A 16,254-nucleotide genomic window follows, 5' to 3' on the forward strand; every position below is an offset into this window, starting at 1 on the left:
ATCTGAACAAATGACAGGGCTGACCAATGGCGCTCATCCAATCAGCAACCGCTACAGTCTGCTCTGCAGCAGGATCCTCCCCACCAATGTTGATTCTCCTATTTTGGCGGCTGTGTGGAAAACATGGCGGAAAATTTGAAAGGTAACTCATGAGGACTACAAATGATTTTATGTTACATAGTTTGCTTATTTACTTTTGTTATTTGGTTTAGTTTAAGCGCAAATCCCTTAAAGACCTCAAATATGCACGCTCTCTTGTCCTCGAGCTCACACAGCATGAACGAGAGCTGTGGGGTTGTACATTATGGCGACTCAAGGAAACCAAGTTAGTTGTCCGAAGTATTGTTACTTGTGCAGTTTAATGTAGCTTATTTTGTGATGTCATTATGTGCGAGTGAACTTTGAGTAAACTCAGGAATATAATATCTGTTTGAGAAAGCATAGAGGGATAAGTTAGTTTAGCGCTTTGCATGTCAGGGGCTGGCTGCGTGCTTTAGCGGGCGATAATGTTAACGTTAAGCTTCAGGCACCATGCAGCACCACGGAAATGTTAAAATGGAGATGTATGTTTGTTGGGCTCATTTGATGCTTCGGTGATGTTTGTGAAATGTTATGCGAGCATTCTACATCGAAAGTTGGCTGAAGCCTCAGTTTCCTTCTGTGGGACATCTTTCCAATGACGTTTCTCTTTAAAGCACGAGGCGGTTATTCTCTGTTTATAAGGAAGCCTCACAAATTGAAAAGCAAAGTTGTACATCAGAGACAAACGTTTTCTTGCCAATTAACATAACTGTTATTGTACTAAGCAGCACTTAGATTGATAAAGACTGCTTTTAACTTGCGCTCCTCTGTCTCAGTACCATCCGTAACTGCCGTGTTTGGCGCTAAAAAGCGGAGTTATCAGATTGAAAATTAGATTTTATAGAATTAAAGCACTCCTCACTGGTTTATGTATACGCCGAATTTCCCATGTATCCAGGCAATGTCAGTAGTCATGTGATGTTGCTTTGCGCCTCCAACAGTAAGAGTGGCCGTTTAAATCGACTGACTTTTAAGTGGAGTTTGGTGTAGCCTCGCTGCGTTGGTCACTATTGTTGAGTGAGTTACTGTGTTGCAGCAGAATGCAGCGTGCCTTGGAAGATGTCCTGGGATGAGCTGGAAGCCCTGTGTCGTGCAGAGAAGCTCCACTGTAAAGAGCTTGGGGTGAACAAAGCCAACATCAATGAGTATGATGTGGAATTTCTCTGCGACTACAAGAAGACGAAGGTAAAATGTCTATCAGTATTATACCACCTGACTGTTTACTAACAGCTCTGCTCATTTATGGTACACTGTCAGTGCAAGACATATGCATTACATAGCCTGTGCACTGTGCATTGACTTATGTCAGAGGTGTCCAAACTTTTTGAATAGGAGCCAGATTAGGGAATGTGAAGATACCTGGGGACCAGCTGCTCCTTGCATCACATTGGTTGTTCAGAAAAAAACAAATACACACATGAAAAACGCAACTGTTTCATTTTTAGTGAAAAGGAAATCAACTTTGCACTATTTGTGAAAGCAGCAGCCCTTGCTGTTGACTTTTTGCGTCTTTGCTGTTGTATGGATGGTGTATCTGAATAAATCTGGTCATCTGATACACATCACAACACAGAGGTTACAATTTAGTATATTGGAATATATTGCAATACTGTAAGCAAGGCAATGTGTATGTGGTATATTTAAATCCAATTTTAAGGAAAACCATCATAAAGAACACCACCATTTGCATAAGATTTGAGGAGAAACGGTTAACTTTGTAATGCAATCAGAACAGTAGGATGTGTATTTATCACAGCCCCTGTAACAGGCTAGTGATATATTGTAAGGTTGGAGTGGTAGAGTCATATAACTGAAGATGAATTACAGCACTGCTATTTAGCAGCTGGGGATTTAAACACCACACATGTGAGCTTATTATTAGTGATGCAGTATTGATTTTCAAATACACTGTAGCCCAAAACATAAAATTGTGATACTCCAGTGTATCGATATATATGTATGTATATATATATATATATATATATATATATATATATATATATATATATATATATATATATATATATATATATATATATATATATATGTGTGTGTGTGTGTGTGTGTGTGTGTGTATGTATGTATGTATGTATGTATGTATGTATATATATATATATATTTATATATAATTAACGCATTAACTTTGACAGCCCCAATGTTAAGACTTGTTTATGTATTAAATTGTATATTATATTCTTCTCTTGTACATTTTGGTCAATAGGGAAGGGGGTTATATGGACTACGGTATTTGTATTAGGTTAGTGAATGGAATATTTAGAAACATTTCTAACTATTCCAGGTGCTGTAATGTAAAATGTATCGTAGTGTCTGTTACCTTCTGCCTCGTTTTCCATCCTCTGTCTGTTTTTGCAAAGAGGCTGCACTGCCGAGAGTTCTGTTGTGTTTACACCTGCCAAAGAAACATCAGTTTGTCATGGTCAGCCATGCTTTTGTTTTTTATGCCATCGTGCACCTGGAGCACTTGGAGGTCAGAAGTTGGAAATTTCATCTGGAAAATTCCAACCTCTGACTTAAACTGGAATGCAACATTACAGCCCCTTTATCATGATTTTTTTTTAAAGGAAATTAACTAGTGTTGAGAGTGAAAGCTATCAGTAGGCAAAGCGAGATAAGTGCAGAAACTGAAGTAACCATGCACTAAAGAGAAACGGATTTTAATAGATGCTGCAAAAATAAACATTTAATCCAATACCAATAGTTTGAATCATTGTAATCGGATATCTTAAATATTAAGCCTGGTGTGCTGTTTTGGGGCTGTGAGTTGTTAAACCACCACCAACGCTTGTCTGTGTTGATAAAGAAAAGGATACATAAATGAGAAAGAATCCAGAATTGCCCCTAACTGAAGTTGTTGTGTGTTTCAGGATGAGGAGTTCTACCTGGTTAAGTGGAGGGGCTTCCCTGAGTCTGATAACACCTGGGAACCCAAGAGGAACCTCAAATGTGCCAAACTAATGAAACAGTTCCACTTGGACCTGGATCAGGAGCTGAGGCGCCACAAGAGACGCTGCATCCCTAAAAAACTGGATAAGGACGTTTCCTCATTCCTGCTCCAGAAAGCCAAACTCCGTCAAAAACTGCGGCGCTGGGAGGCCCATTTGAACCAGACACGCAACCACCCAGGTCGCATTTTTGTCATCAACGAAGTGGACTTTGAGGGCCCCCCAAAAGACTTCACCTACATCAACAACTACAAAGTAGGCGCGGGTATTGTGTTAGATGAGATGGCTGTTGGCTGTGAGTGTAAGAATTGTTTAGAGGAGCCAATAAATGGCTGCTGCCCAGGGGCCTCCCTGCACCGCATGGCCTACAATGACAAGGGGCAGGTCCGGATCCGGCCGGGACAGCCCATATATGAGTGTAACTCCCGATGCAGCTGTTGCCCCGATTGTCCTAACAGAGTGGTGCAGAAGGGCATTCAGTTTGACCTGTGCATCTTTAAGACAGAGAATGGCCGGGGATGGGGTGTCCGCACGCTGCAGCACATAAAGAAGAACACATTCGTCATGGAGTACGTGGGAGAGGTAAGACCTGCTCAGACACAATATAAGTCATTCTGTCTTGTAATTTTTAACTTTTTGGCTCAGTGAAGCTTTCTAATCACCCAAAAGCCATCCAAAGTCATAAAACACACCAAACTGTCCAGGGCCTGTATTCACAAACATGCTGATAATACTCTTAGAACATTCTGAATTAGCCTAAAAACTTCTGGCAAGGACTCCTAGCGTAGGAGAGATTTAAGAAAATTCTCAGAGTGACTCTAAGTGAGAAAGGGACAGAAACTTTAATCTTAGTAAGGAGGTATGGTTGACCCTGCTGCAAGGTGTGATGCATTTTTTTAAAAGATGTGATTGGTTGTCACAAACACACCCCTCTGTGAGCCTGCAAGTTGTGGACTCCCTGTGGAAATAAAATAAACTGCATCACAATATGAGACTACACTGTTTATGTGATCACACTGCTGCACTGCTGCATTTTTATAGTTACCAGATATCTTTATGTTGTGCTCACTTTATTTTAGGCATTATATCCTTATTGCGTTGGGTGAGAGATGTGAGATAGTCTGATCACCTACAGCCATTATTCCTGCACGATGTCATCTCTCTTACTCACTGCCATCCAGCATTTGGAGAATATCTCTCCTTCCTCTTTTTCTTTCCACCATTTTCTCCTCTGCCTAAGAAACTCCTAAGTCTCTAAAAAGTCCTACTCCTAACAGTTTTCACCTTAGGAGCTCTCAAAGGACTAAGATGCTTTGTGAATAACGGTTTATCTTTACCAGGGCCTTGTCTCAACTTTAAGGAGAAATTCCTAGAACATGTCACAATTATAAGAATTGTCTAAGAATTTTGTCAGTAGGAGCAACTCTTTGTACTAGGAAGCTTTGTGAAAACAATCCCTGAAGTTTACATGAACTATTATAGCACCCAAAAAATACATTTAAGTCTCCTCAACAACTTTACTTCTTGAGGACACTGAGACCTCATAAAAATGTTTTCGGCCATTACTCAATAATCCACACTCTAATTATGGCAACATTTCACACAAGTCCTATTGGATATAATGATGAAAGCTGACAATGGTTTATTATTATTTTTGTTTTTACCAGTGCTTATAAAATACTTTTCAAACGGTGCCTTAGTGGTGCCTGAACCAATACTTTTTTTTTTTTTTTAAAGAAAGCACAAAAAGATGCTGGATAACAATAAATTTTTATTTGTAAAGGCAAATTTAACTTGAAATTGAATGTGATATTAACTCTTCACAGTTTAAAGTGTACTTAAATATATAAATATAATAAATTAGGGATATCGAGCAATTAAAAAAAATCTAATAACGTGATAAATTAAACAGAATTAATTGCATATATCAAATTTCCTGTGAAAGTATTAAATTCACATTTATAAGCTCAAATTCCACTCATTTATGAAGTCATGCAAGCTCCTTCATTGTCAACAGCACAAGCCTGCAAATATAAAAATAAAATAATAATAATAAGAAAACTTGTGTCAACAACTGATGGGATTCTGTCAACAGAGACGTTATCACAGGGCTTTTATTTTGAAATGGAGGCAGGGAGGTTTGAGGCAAACAAACATCTTTGTAATTTTGAGTTGGGATCAGTAATTGTCTCCCTAACTCAGGAAAACCTAAGCTGCCAGACACTTCTCCATTATCCATCTATTAATATTATCATAGCAGCTGAGATTGTCAATTGTAATCACTAAAATAGGCCTCATTTACTAATATGTGCATAGAAACGTTCTTATCCTGTGTATAAAATAAGTGTACTTGTAAAACTACCATCAGATTCAGGACAGGTGCATTCCAGCTGATTTTGTTCTTACCTCTGTGTGTGTCGACTCACAGCTAGTGAACATCCTATTCTCACTATACATATGCATGGCGCCTCAGCTTGTTGTGCTCAAACATTTGACCAGAATGACAAAGAATAAAACTAGACATTTCTAGTTTTGATTTTATGAGTAAAAACTTTTTTTTAGTTTTTGAAAATATCTACATTGTAAACAACTAATCCGTGTTGAAATCATGAATACATTGGAGTCTTGTAACTTCAATTATTTAAAGAATATGTTTCATCTTACAGAACCCACTGAGAGTGAAACTTGTTATAATGGTTCTGTCGGTGATGTGACTATGTTTTTGTTCTGTGCTCTGCACAGACCTGACACCTGCTCGTCTGCAGCTCTCTGAAGCCCAGAAAATTGCATACCCCAGCTGTACAGTGCAGCAGTTCGCTTGTTATGAGAGTGAAAATAACAAAGGTCTCCAGTAGTAGGGGCTCATACAAAATAACAACCCTGTGAGTAACTTGAGGACAGGTGGGTTTTTGTGCTCCCTGCAAACTGGTGTCTGTTTTTAGTCAAAGATTGTTCATGAGATAAAAAGAAGCTTCGTTCCATACGCGGCTGTTTAACACAGAGTGCACTGAATGTTTCTGTAGTTCCAACAGCTTCAACACAGGGGTAGGTCTTCTCTACCTCATCTGTTCATGTCAGTTTCTCTTCCTCAAGTTAAACTTTGCTCAGTATTACATCAATAATTGAAGCATAACAAGGTAGTAGTTTTGATTCAGGATCAAATAGCTTATGAAAAAATAAGATGTGACTAATTAAGAAGACTGCAGTCTTTGTGTGTCAGATACATATTTAATCAATATTTATGATCATTTAAATTTGATTTAGATTTGAGCAAAGAACTTGACTGAGATATATCCCTTTTTTCTGCTTCAAGATGTCAGTTTTGTTGGCTGATATTTTCCACATAAAAAAAGATCAAACTCAAACGAAGAATTCCTGATGTAATTGGTTATTTAGAGAAGTTAGGTGTTCTATGGAAAGGTGTGTCTAATATTTTTTTTACCCATTCTTGTAAATGATGGGAAAAACACACTAGAAATACCTTGAATATATTCGATACTTGAGCTAGGTGATGACACAAAGAAATGGTTCCGATTAGGGCTGGGTGGTATGGCTTTGAAATAATATCACAATATTTAAAGGGTATATAGGATTCAAGATATATCAATATAATTTAAAATTTACTTAACTACTAAAATACAAAACTATTGAATGGACTGCATTTACGATAAAGTTAAAGTAGCTATTGTCATATAATAATAACTTATAATAACATTTAACATAATGCAGTTACAAGGAATTTCCATAAAGTACTTTTGTAATGAAAATTGAAAAAGTGTTGTTATAATTAAATCACAGCGGAACCCATGGTACTTTTATTTTGAAGAACCGGTTCGCCTCAGACAGGAAGTGTTGATGTTTTGCTGTGGACTTGAAGCTTCCGTTCTACAGTTGGACGTTAGCGTTAGATACAGTGAAACATACCGCGGCACCTTTAATCCGTGAGTAATCATTCATTCATTTGTGAGCGGGCAGCAAACTAACAGCTCTCCAGTTTATATATTACTAATATTTGGAAGTTGCTCTAATGTTCCATGGTTGCAAAATGTGATTTAATAGTCACAATCGGAGCTCTGCAGATACAAACATGCCCCACTTGCTCGCACTACAGCCACCAGTACTCTTAAGCTACACTATTACCACAGCGCCGTTTAACTTGATAATGTATTCTCTGTAAGCTGGAAACAAACTGACAGCTCTCCAGTTCAGACAGTGCTCCATGGTTGCAAAATGTGACTAAATAGTCACGGTCTGGAGTCCTGGTTTGTGTGTGTTTCGGTGAGAGGCAGAGAGTCGTAGGAAAGAGCAAGAGAACCTAAAAGTCGGTGGCTATATATATATATAAATGTTATCTATATGTTATGTTATAAAAACTACCCAACATTTGCTTGATGTACGCAATATAGTAACTTTATGTATCGTACGTGGCAAACGCCGCGATGCCCGAAACATACTGTATATGTCGCCCATCCTTCGTTTTGATCTGATAACAAGTAATTCAGGGCCAGTATCACCGTTACTGATACGATACTTTTATATAATAAAAAAAAGTCTGTGTGAACGGACTCTGTCAGTGAACTCTGTCTCTCTGGCAGCAGTCTGGATGCTCAGGCTTTTCGCTCCGCCTCTCTTTTTTTCTCTTGCAGCATGCTTTCTCCTCCTGATTTTATTCCTCTTTTATGAAGCTATCACAGCTATTATGTGTTGGATTAAACTAGTCAGGGTGCACACCGTGATGCGTGTATGACGCTTAGCTCGGGCGTACTTCCTGCATTGACTGTTTGCGGACTGCTACAATTTTTGCGGACATGCATGTGGTTCTATTTATGGTACAGTTGAGAGTCCATGCCAGCCACGAGCAATAAACGGGAGGGCTGGGAGGTGACTTTACCTTCCTCCTCCTGCGGACATCAGGTGAAAATGAAACTAAGAAGATGTTGCTGGGTCTGCTGTATTTAGTTTAAATGCAGACAACAATGGAGCAGTGGGGGAGCAGGAGAAGGAAAAGAGTAGAAGAGAGAAACAAATCCCCTTTTTGGTATCGATCCTGTTGATTTTTATAATGAAAATGTAGTATGGAGAGTATCTGTATTTTGGTATGGATCTGCCCACCTCTATTCAATACACGGTTAATTTACCACCTCTGACAAATATGTCAGCACAAACAAACCCCCAACACAGGTGGACTTATTGTTTGCAGTGCTCCTCAGGTAGATGTACAGATTTTTTTTTTTTTGTAGTTACTCAGTGTCCATATTTCGTTCTAGTAAATATTTGAAGTGGAAATGTTTTTTTGATTTGTTTTTTCGCTTTTGTTCCAGTGATGTCGTGTTTTCTGTCCTCCAGATCATCACAACAGACGAAGCAGAGAGGAGAGGTCACGTGTATGACCGCCAAGGCTCTACTTATCTGTTTGACCTGGACTATGTGGAGGACGTGTACACAGTGGACGCAGCTCACCAAGGCAACATCTCCCACTTTGTCAACCACAGCGTGAGTGTCTTTACACAGGTTACAGAGTAGCAGCTTGGTTCAGAGGTTACTCTTTGTCCTCTGGTGGGGCTGTTCAATTTCACATTCATTTGGGCCAGCACTTAAAACCAGGAAATGTTGATGGGCCAGACATTATAGCTACCTATTGTAGCAGTTTAAATAGGGGACTTATTAATTAATTAGCAATTAATTAAAAGTATTAATTAATTAATTAATAAATATCAAAATACGTAACTATAACTCATACTGCAAAATTATGACTCAGAAACATGAAGTAGAGTAATGGGACTCAACTTTGGCTATCAGGAACAATAAGTTTACATTAAAAATTAGAGTTTAAAACCTCGGAGCACCACCCATTAAAACAGAAAGGTTGATAGACCATGTTGCCTTTTAAATTAATCTAGTCTCATAATTTGAAGTTTGCTACAGAGTTCTTTTTCCAGGTGTACAGGGGACCTGACATTATACACACAAACATCACAAGATCAAGTGTCTTTATAAATGAAAGGTTTATTAAACTACTCACTACACAGCAAAACTCATAGAAAGACTACAACTGAATGAGTTTAAGAATAAGTATAGATAAATGATGAAACAGTGAATAAAATGACTAAATAAAAAATAAACTCATAAATGAAGCAAAAATAAAAATGAGGGGATGAAAACCAGGGAGGAATTTAGATGTGACATCTGGACCTGATCAGGTGCACTGAAATAGTGCAAGATGGTCAAGCAGATGAAAAGTTAAGATCAAAGAAAAGGTAATGTCAAGCATTGATCAACAGCAGAGAGGCAACCTATCCCATAAATCATTGAGGGAAAAGATAAAGAAGAGGCCTGATCAGAGAATAACCCATAATCGTATTAATGGGAGATCCTGACCTAATTCTAACACTTCCTGTGTGTCCCGATCATTTAAAAGCATCAACCCCATAAAAGCACAGACAAGATCGTTTCACCTTCCTCAGAAGTCTCGATGCCAGGGAAAAGGTTCACTCTGGAAAGTTGCAGTGTGGCCTTTGTGAGGACACTGGACGGGCAGCTCGGTTACGCTCGTGTGGTTCCGGTGGCTGGCCTTGATTAGTTTGAACGTTGCAAACTTGGCTTGAGTTCGATTCCTCTATCTCTCTCACTCCATAAACAGCTGGATAATCTTCTGACACCTCATGTGGCTGAGATGAGATCATGATGACAGCTTATCAGGTTTTGTTTCATTCGAAGTCTCTCTTTGTCTCACAGTCTCTCTCGTACAAAGTCCTCTGGTTCTAAATCTTCATTTAGAACATGTGTAGCACGGACTGTTTCAGAAGTTCTTCCTTTCAAGGTAGATTAACAGCAGCTCACAGCATCTCAAGGCTGCAGCACAAGCAGGCAACCCCCCCACACCCCTGCCTTTGAGGAGGGGGTGTGGGGGTGTGGGGGTGGGGGCAAAAGTCCAAAAGCACAAAGCTGAAAAAGCGCCAAGAGCTAAAGTCCTTCATCTTCACTGGGGTTATAAAAGGGGTGTGGTGCTTGACCATCAAAACAGGAAAAATACCCTCCTCCCTTCTATCACCTCTACTGTTTTAACTGTCTAGATCTAATTTCTTCCTTAAGTGTTGACAAAGTTCACTACAGGCTTTCAAATCTTCAATATTTAAAACCACGATCTCTGCTGAGTGATACCAAACACTTATGAGAAAACCAAATAATTCTTTGGCAGATCATTAACTAAGGAAAACAGTAATGGTAGTAATAACCACATTTAACATACATAATGAATATGTATTAAAATAAGTAAGTGTAATACTACGGTATCAAAACACTCTGATATAATTAAAGGTTATTAAAGATCTTATTTGAGTAAAGGTATACAAGTACTAGCATCAAAATATAACAAAGTATGAAAGTACTTAATATGACCAAAGGTCTATTAACAAAACCTATAATTAGAAAATCACAATTCACACGATTATAAAACAATACAGCATCTGTACACAACAGTGTAAAGGAAGGATAATTATGCTACAGATAAAGAAGATGCATATCAAAATGCAAGTCTGCATAAGAGTCTTTCCTTTCAGTGTGTAGCAGTGCTGCTGGCAGAGGGTTACGAAAGGTCACACCCCTCCACACACACACACACACACAGACACACACACACACACACACACACACACACACACAGGCACAGCTTTTTGTTTGTGAGTTTGGCCTCAAAATCGGCATGTAAGCAAAGTTCCAGTTCTGTAGGTATGAGACCTCCACACAACATTTCAAAGTATGTTTTACTTTGAATACGAAATCTGTTAATGTGGTCCTCTCTTACAGTCTGGAGATGTGTGGGTATGTCACGTGTTGGTTGCGCAAAACAAAAGCATAAATTGTCAGTTTCTATGATGTAGGGATCTCCTGATGTCTCCCTGAGTCTTTGCAGGAGCTCAGTTGACAGCTCCTTGCCCCAAATGAGTCGTAAGTTAACTCAAACTGTTGGTCGGGCAATAAAATCTTACGTAATTTAGTTCTGCTTAAAAGAGTCGTAAGTTCAATAAGGCAGTTAGGTCCATTAGCTGACCCCGAGGTTCATCTAAGGAATCTCCAAAAGAAGTTTCAGTTTTGGGTAGGTATTTGAATATCTTCTTATCAAGAGTTGTCCTTATCACCCACTACACTATTCAAAAATGTTGTTTAGTTTTTGTTAATTTGTGTTTGTTGAAAAATTACCATTAATATAGTAAAAAGTATCTTTTGGCAATGTTTATCATTTCAGTTTTTGACATTCAAAAATACCTAACTTGGTCACAACTGACCCAGGCACATCCTACCATCGTCCCTTGTCTGTTTGATTATTTTTATGTGGATACATCCTGTTGGAGAGAATTTTACATCTGTTCAGTTGTGTCTTTAAACAGAATCAAAAGTCTCTGGATGCACAGCAGCATGTCAAATAAAGGACTAACCTCCAGTGACTTGTAGATGACATTACTAGCAGTGTGTGCATAAATTATCCCCTCCGCAGCTCTTACACATCGGAATTATGCTATTACTTTCTGTTTGAAAGCATAGTCGGAAAGGCCCCTGACACAACTTTTGTTCTTTTTGCAGTGTAACCCCAACCTGCAGGTTTTTAATGTGTTCATCGACAACATTGATGAGAGGCTCCCAAGAATCGCCCTATTTTCAACACGGTCTATTCGGGCAGGAGAGGAGCTCACCTTTGACTACAAGATGCAAAGTAAGTGCCTTTATTGAACTGATTTATTTTCAATTTAGTGTTGGCACAAAAGCTGATATGAGAGAAGCTGTAAGAGACAGTCAGAGAGGGGGCGCCTGGTGGCTTAGTGGTGGAGTGGGCGGCCCGTGTACAGAGACTGTGTCCTTGCTTCAGTGGCCACGGGTTCAATTCCGGCCTCGGCCCTTTGCTGCATGTTGTACCCTCTCTCTCCCCCTTTCATGCTTAAAACTGTCCCATTGATTAAGGGCAAAAACGCCCAAACCATAATCTAAAATAAATAAATAAATAAATAGTTTCACAGTCTAGTCCTGTGACTACACACCCATGGAATAATGATATCCAGTTCTTCCTACTGTGGTCACTAAACAAGCAGGTCTCACTAACAACAGTGTAGTATTGTTCCGAGCTGATCCCAGATCAGTATCTGGGCAGATCTTGGCATATTTTAATAGACTGATGTCTGCAAAAATAAAGATAACCAAAAGTCTGAGCCATTTTTTACTGAACTTGACTGGGTTTTGTCCCCTCAGCCCGGTGATGTTGATAGTGACAGACAGTGGTGGCAAAAGTATCTAGACCCTCTACTTAAGTAAATCTACTAATCAGTCCCTTCAGGATTTCACAATGTTGCAACAACTAATGCAAATTCAGCCAATCCCTGTGAATTCTGCACAAACTTGCAATTTCGTCCAGTCACTACAACTTTACTGCAAATGTGACTATTTAATATGGGTAAAATCTCATTTTATTCTAGAGCTACATTTAGCGTATCAATTTGCCCACACCCCCTTTCTCTCTGTTTATCATGAGACTGCCGCTGCACCTGTGACTGTCACACAAGCTGACAGGAATAACTGTAAGCATCACACAGCTAAAGTTACCCAAAGTTTATCAACAGCTCAACTCTGTCATTAGACTGTTGGTATGACATTATGGGGACAGTGTAATGGCTCAGTGTTTCATGTATGCCGTTGCTGTTGTGTTGCTCAGGCCGGGCAGAGAGAACAGCTCATGTAGATGGCTCTTCAGCCCTAAAATATAAAAAAATATTACTAATTTTCATTAAACACTGTGGTAATAGTTACAGAGTTAGGAGTTTTTGTTTTTTAACCGAATTCACTAATTCTACTTCTTGAGTGTGTAAAGATGCCTTGAAGGAAAGGACACCATCACCCAGACTGTGCCCTTAACAGCAGTCTGTATGGGAGGATACATTTGTGAGGGCTCGTGTTCAAGCAAAGTTGCTGGCTTTTCAGCTAAGCCCTCTCCAACCTAACTCCTTTCTGTTTCCAGTTGACCCTGTCGACACAGAGAGCACCAAGATGGATTCCAGTTTTAGTCTGGCAGGGCTCCCCAGCTCCCCGAAGAAGAGAATTCGAGTGGAGTGTCGGTGTGGATCGGACTCCTGTCGGAAATACCTGTTCTGACAAAGAACTGCAGAGAACAGTCAGCTTTGAGAAGACAGGGACAATTTGTTTGATTTGTATATGAATTTCTGTTTCCTTTTTGTTTTTTATATGCTGAAATTTACCATCAAAAACTCACGTTATGATAACAAACTTTATGATTCAAGACCATAATCCAGAGTTTCAGTCTTATGATTTTTTTTTTATAGAATGCGGAGTTTCTTGGTTTCTAATGTATTGAAGGCTGTATCAGTGGATTATCTGAATTCCTTATTCCAACAATTTAAAATATCTACTATAAAAATAGATATGCGAGCATGCATATTAGCCCATCCCCAAAGAGTGCAGCACAAGATTAAACAACCATTTACCTTTTTAAGTCAAATATTTTCAGTGGTTGCTTTCTCTGCAACATTAAATAGATGATTCTTTTACAGTGTGTGTATATATAAACATTTTAGTTATTAGTGCTTGAGGGTGTGACTTTCTTATAGGTGGAGAACAAAAACAATGTAAATAAATGGCTTTATATTGAACTGACGCCTTCATACTTTTGTGCTTTCATGCAACGTTTTAATCCTCACTTTAATAGCATTCAACACTTTTAACCACTGGGTGGTGCTTTTGACCAGTTATAGCTATTAGCATACTATACAGAAAGTGTTTGAAGTCACTTCCTGGAGTACAATTGTTGGCATTTCTATTTCTTTGTATAGTGTGTCTGCGGGTCCTTAATGTCTCAAATGTACCTGGTGAGAAAATGTAGATGAACCCAACTCCCTCTAATAGCAATATTCCTATACCAAACCCGCCTCTGCCATCTCACCATACTTACCTAGGATGCTTTCTAAGAAAGAGACAATTTGCCAAAAAAATTGATCTTAAATTTGGTTAAAAATTAAATCTTTTTTTTTTTAAAAAAAGTGTCTGATACCTGTAGACACGCTCTTGTAGAACAACTCAAAAATACGTCAACTGTTCTAATACGACACTTGCTTTATAAAACATGATTAGAAAATAAAATGTAGAAAATGTTAATTGATGTTTTGCAGACATGTTCAGGAAGGGCAGGTGACCCTGCAGATGAAATGGGATGACAAAATAATACATGACAAATGAAAATGAAGCAAAGCATCAGTCCACCAATACTTTTCAAAGTCATGTTATGAGTTTACAGATGCAGCCAACCTCCTCCATGCTTTACCACTGTGTTCACTGTATTCATTACATGGCTTTGTGAATTCTCAGTTGGACAAAGACTGCATCCATGAATAACAGACAGTTTCTATGGGTAAATAAACCCCTTCAGGGAGATGCAGTATCCTTTACTGTGTAACGGACATGCATCACCCTGGCAGGGTTCATTTCACATCATGACCTGCTCACTGTAGAGTATCCTTTACATTGCAGTTCTTCCCCTTCCCAAAAACTGTCCAGTAAATACGTCACACATACCAAAGCCATGCAAAGCTGACAATCTTGCAGTGGGCAAAGGACATGAGACAAGTTAGCAACAAGCTAGCAAGCCACTTTGTGTGTGTGTGGACCCTGGGGGGGTGGTCTGGCCAAGGGCACCAAATAGGGGTTCAGGTCATGAAAAACCTGAAAAAGTCATGGACTTTGCGAATAGCATTTCCAAGCCTGGAAAAGTTTTGAAAAACTAATTTTGGACTGGGAATATTGTTCCACACACCTCTACAATAACACATGATGTGTTTGTTTTTACAGTTCTAGCTGTGATAAATGGTGTCATTTTTGGTTTAAGGCAAACAATAGCCAAATTAAAAGAAAAGAAATTGCTCCAAAATTTTAAAGGCAAAAAAACCTGTCAAAAGTATTTTCCTTTTTAAAAAAAAGCCCACATCTTTCAAAGAAAAAAAAAACATTTTAAGAAAAAAAGAAAGTTGCCAAAAAAAAAAAAAAAAAAAAAAAAGCCAAGTGCTCGTCAGATTAAAAGTCAGACCTTGAGAATTCTCTTAAAGTTATGGTAAGTAGTGCAGTTTCTTAGTTTAGTTGATACGACATAAATTACTCTTTGCCGAACTTATCATGCTTGCAGCAAACAGTGTTTCTAACTACTTGCTGTTTGCTGGAAGAGCCCCATAAACACTGGTTATTTTCATACTGACATAATTTATCAGGATGGAGGATGGAGGAGGATGGAAGAAGAACACATCAGGGCTGGCTGTGGATCAGAAATAGACTGGGTTGTCCTCTAATTGGAAGGTCAGCTGTTCGATCCCTGGCTCTTCCAGGCAACATGTTGAAGTATACTTGGGCAAGATACTGAACCCCAAATTGCTCCCAATGCTGCTTTTTTGGAGTGTGAGTGTGTGTGAATGATTACTGAGTAGCAGGTGGCACCATGTACGGTAGCCTCGGCCACCAGTGTGTGAATGTGACATGTAGTGTGAAAGTGCTTTGAGTGGTCAAAAAGGCTAGAAAAGCGCTATACAAGTGCAGTCCATTTACCATTTTACCATTTACAAATTGTGTCAATATTTAAAAATTATGTGTAATTAATCTGTAAAACAACGGAAGCCCAAAATTGCAGTTTAATCATTCCACAAACAGCAACCATGGATTACCGGAACCATCGGGGATGCCATCTGGTGGTTTGGTACATACTGAATGTGGATGAGCTTGAGTAAACTAATGGTGATTAGCATCATAGACGAAGTGTGCCAATAAGCTTAATGATGGTTTTGTTAGTGCAGCTCTCATAGCTCCTCCAATGAGAACAGCAGTGAAGTGAAGTATTTCTCTGGCCGTTTACAGTATACCCAACTATCATTCAAAACCCACTGGAATATATATTTGAATATCCACTTCCTCTTCAGTAACCCACCCATCTGCCTGGTAGTGCAGCCACCTCATCAGCTACCAGGACAGCACTGGCTGACAATGTAGGCCAGACTGGAGTTCAGTGTGTCCTTGGTATAAGTCAACCATCTAACCGTAAGAGTGTCTGCCTCACCTCATGTGGCAGGGATTGCTTTGGATTTGTGGGATTTGGAGGATCAGGACTTCCTGAGCTCCAGGTGAAGAGACACAGGTGGTGGATGTCAATGGAAGGTGAACAGGCCGTGTCAGC

General features: G+C 39.1%; 1 protein-coding gene across 3 annotated transcripts; it reads left to right on the forward strand.

Annotated features, from left to right (window-relative positions):
- Nucleotides 1-97: 97 nt before the first annotated feature.
- LOC121947007 (histone-lysine N-methyltransferase SUV39H1-like) lies at nt 98-13,696 on the forward strand. 3 transcript variants are annotated; one of them, XM_042491869.1, is made up of 6 exons: nt 98-142; nt 1,121-1,266; nt 2,967-3,626; nt 8,391-8,537; nt 11,625-11,754; nt 13,048-13,696. In XM_042491869.1, the coding sequence occupies exons 1-6, from the start codon at nt 124-126 to the stop codon at nt 13,179-13,181; spliced, it is 1,236 nt and encodes a 411-aa protein (XP_042347803.1). In that variant the 5' UTR covers nt 98-123; the 3' UTR covers nt 13,182-13,696. The 3 variants fall into 3 exon arrangements, with proteins under 3 accessions (XP_042347803.1, XP_042347802.1, XP_042347804.1); XM_042491868.1 differs by having other exon boundaries at nt 124-142; nt 1,118-1,266; XM_042491870.1 differs by lacking the exon at nt 98-142 and adding an exon at nt 298-325.
- The last annotated feature ends 2,558 nt before the right edge of the window (nt 13,697-16,254 follow it).

Source organism: Plectropomus leopardus, chromosome 8 (genome assembly GCF_008729295.1).
Source record: "Plectropomus leopardus isolate mb chromosome 8, YSFRI_Pleo_2.0, whole genome shotgun sequence".
NCBI classification, from domain to species: Eukaryota; Metazoa; Chordata; class Actinopteri; order Perciformes; family Serranidae; genus Plectropomus; species Plectropomus leopardus.

Bases quoted from the DNA above. Each gene is read 5' to 3' on its own strand.
- LOC121947007 (XM_042491868.1), top strand. The intron at 1,267-2,966 runs GTAAAATGTCTA...TGTGTGTTTCAG, and splicing joins GCGACTACAAGAAGACGAAG to GATGAGGAGTTCTACCTGGT. The intron at 3,627-8,390 runs GTAAGACCTGCT...TCTGTCCTCCAG, and splicing joins TCATGGAGTACGTGGGAGAG to ATCATCACAACAGACGAAGC.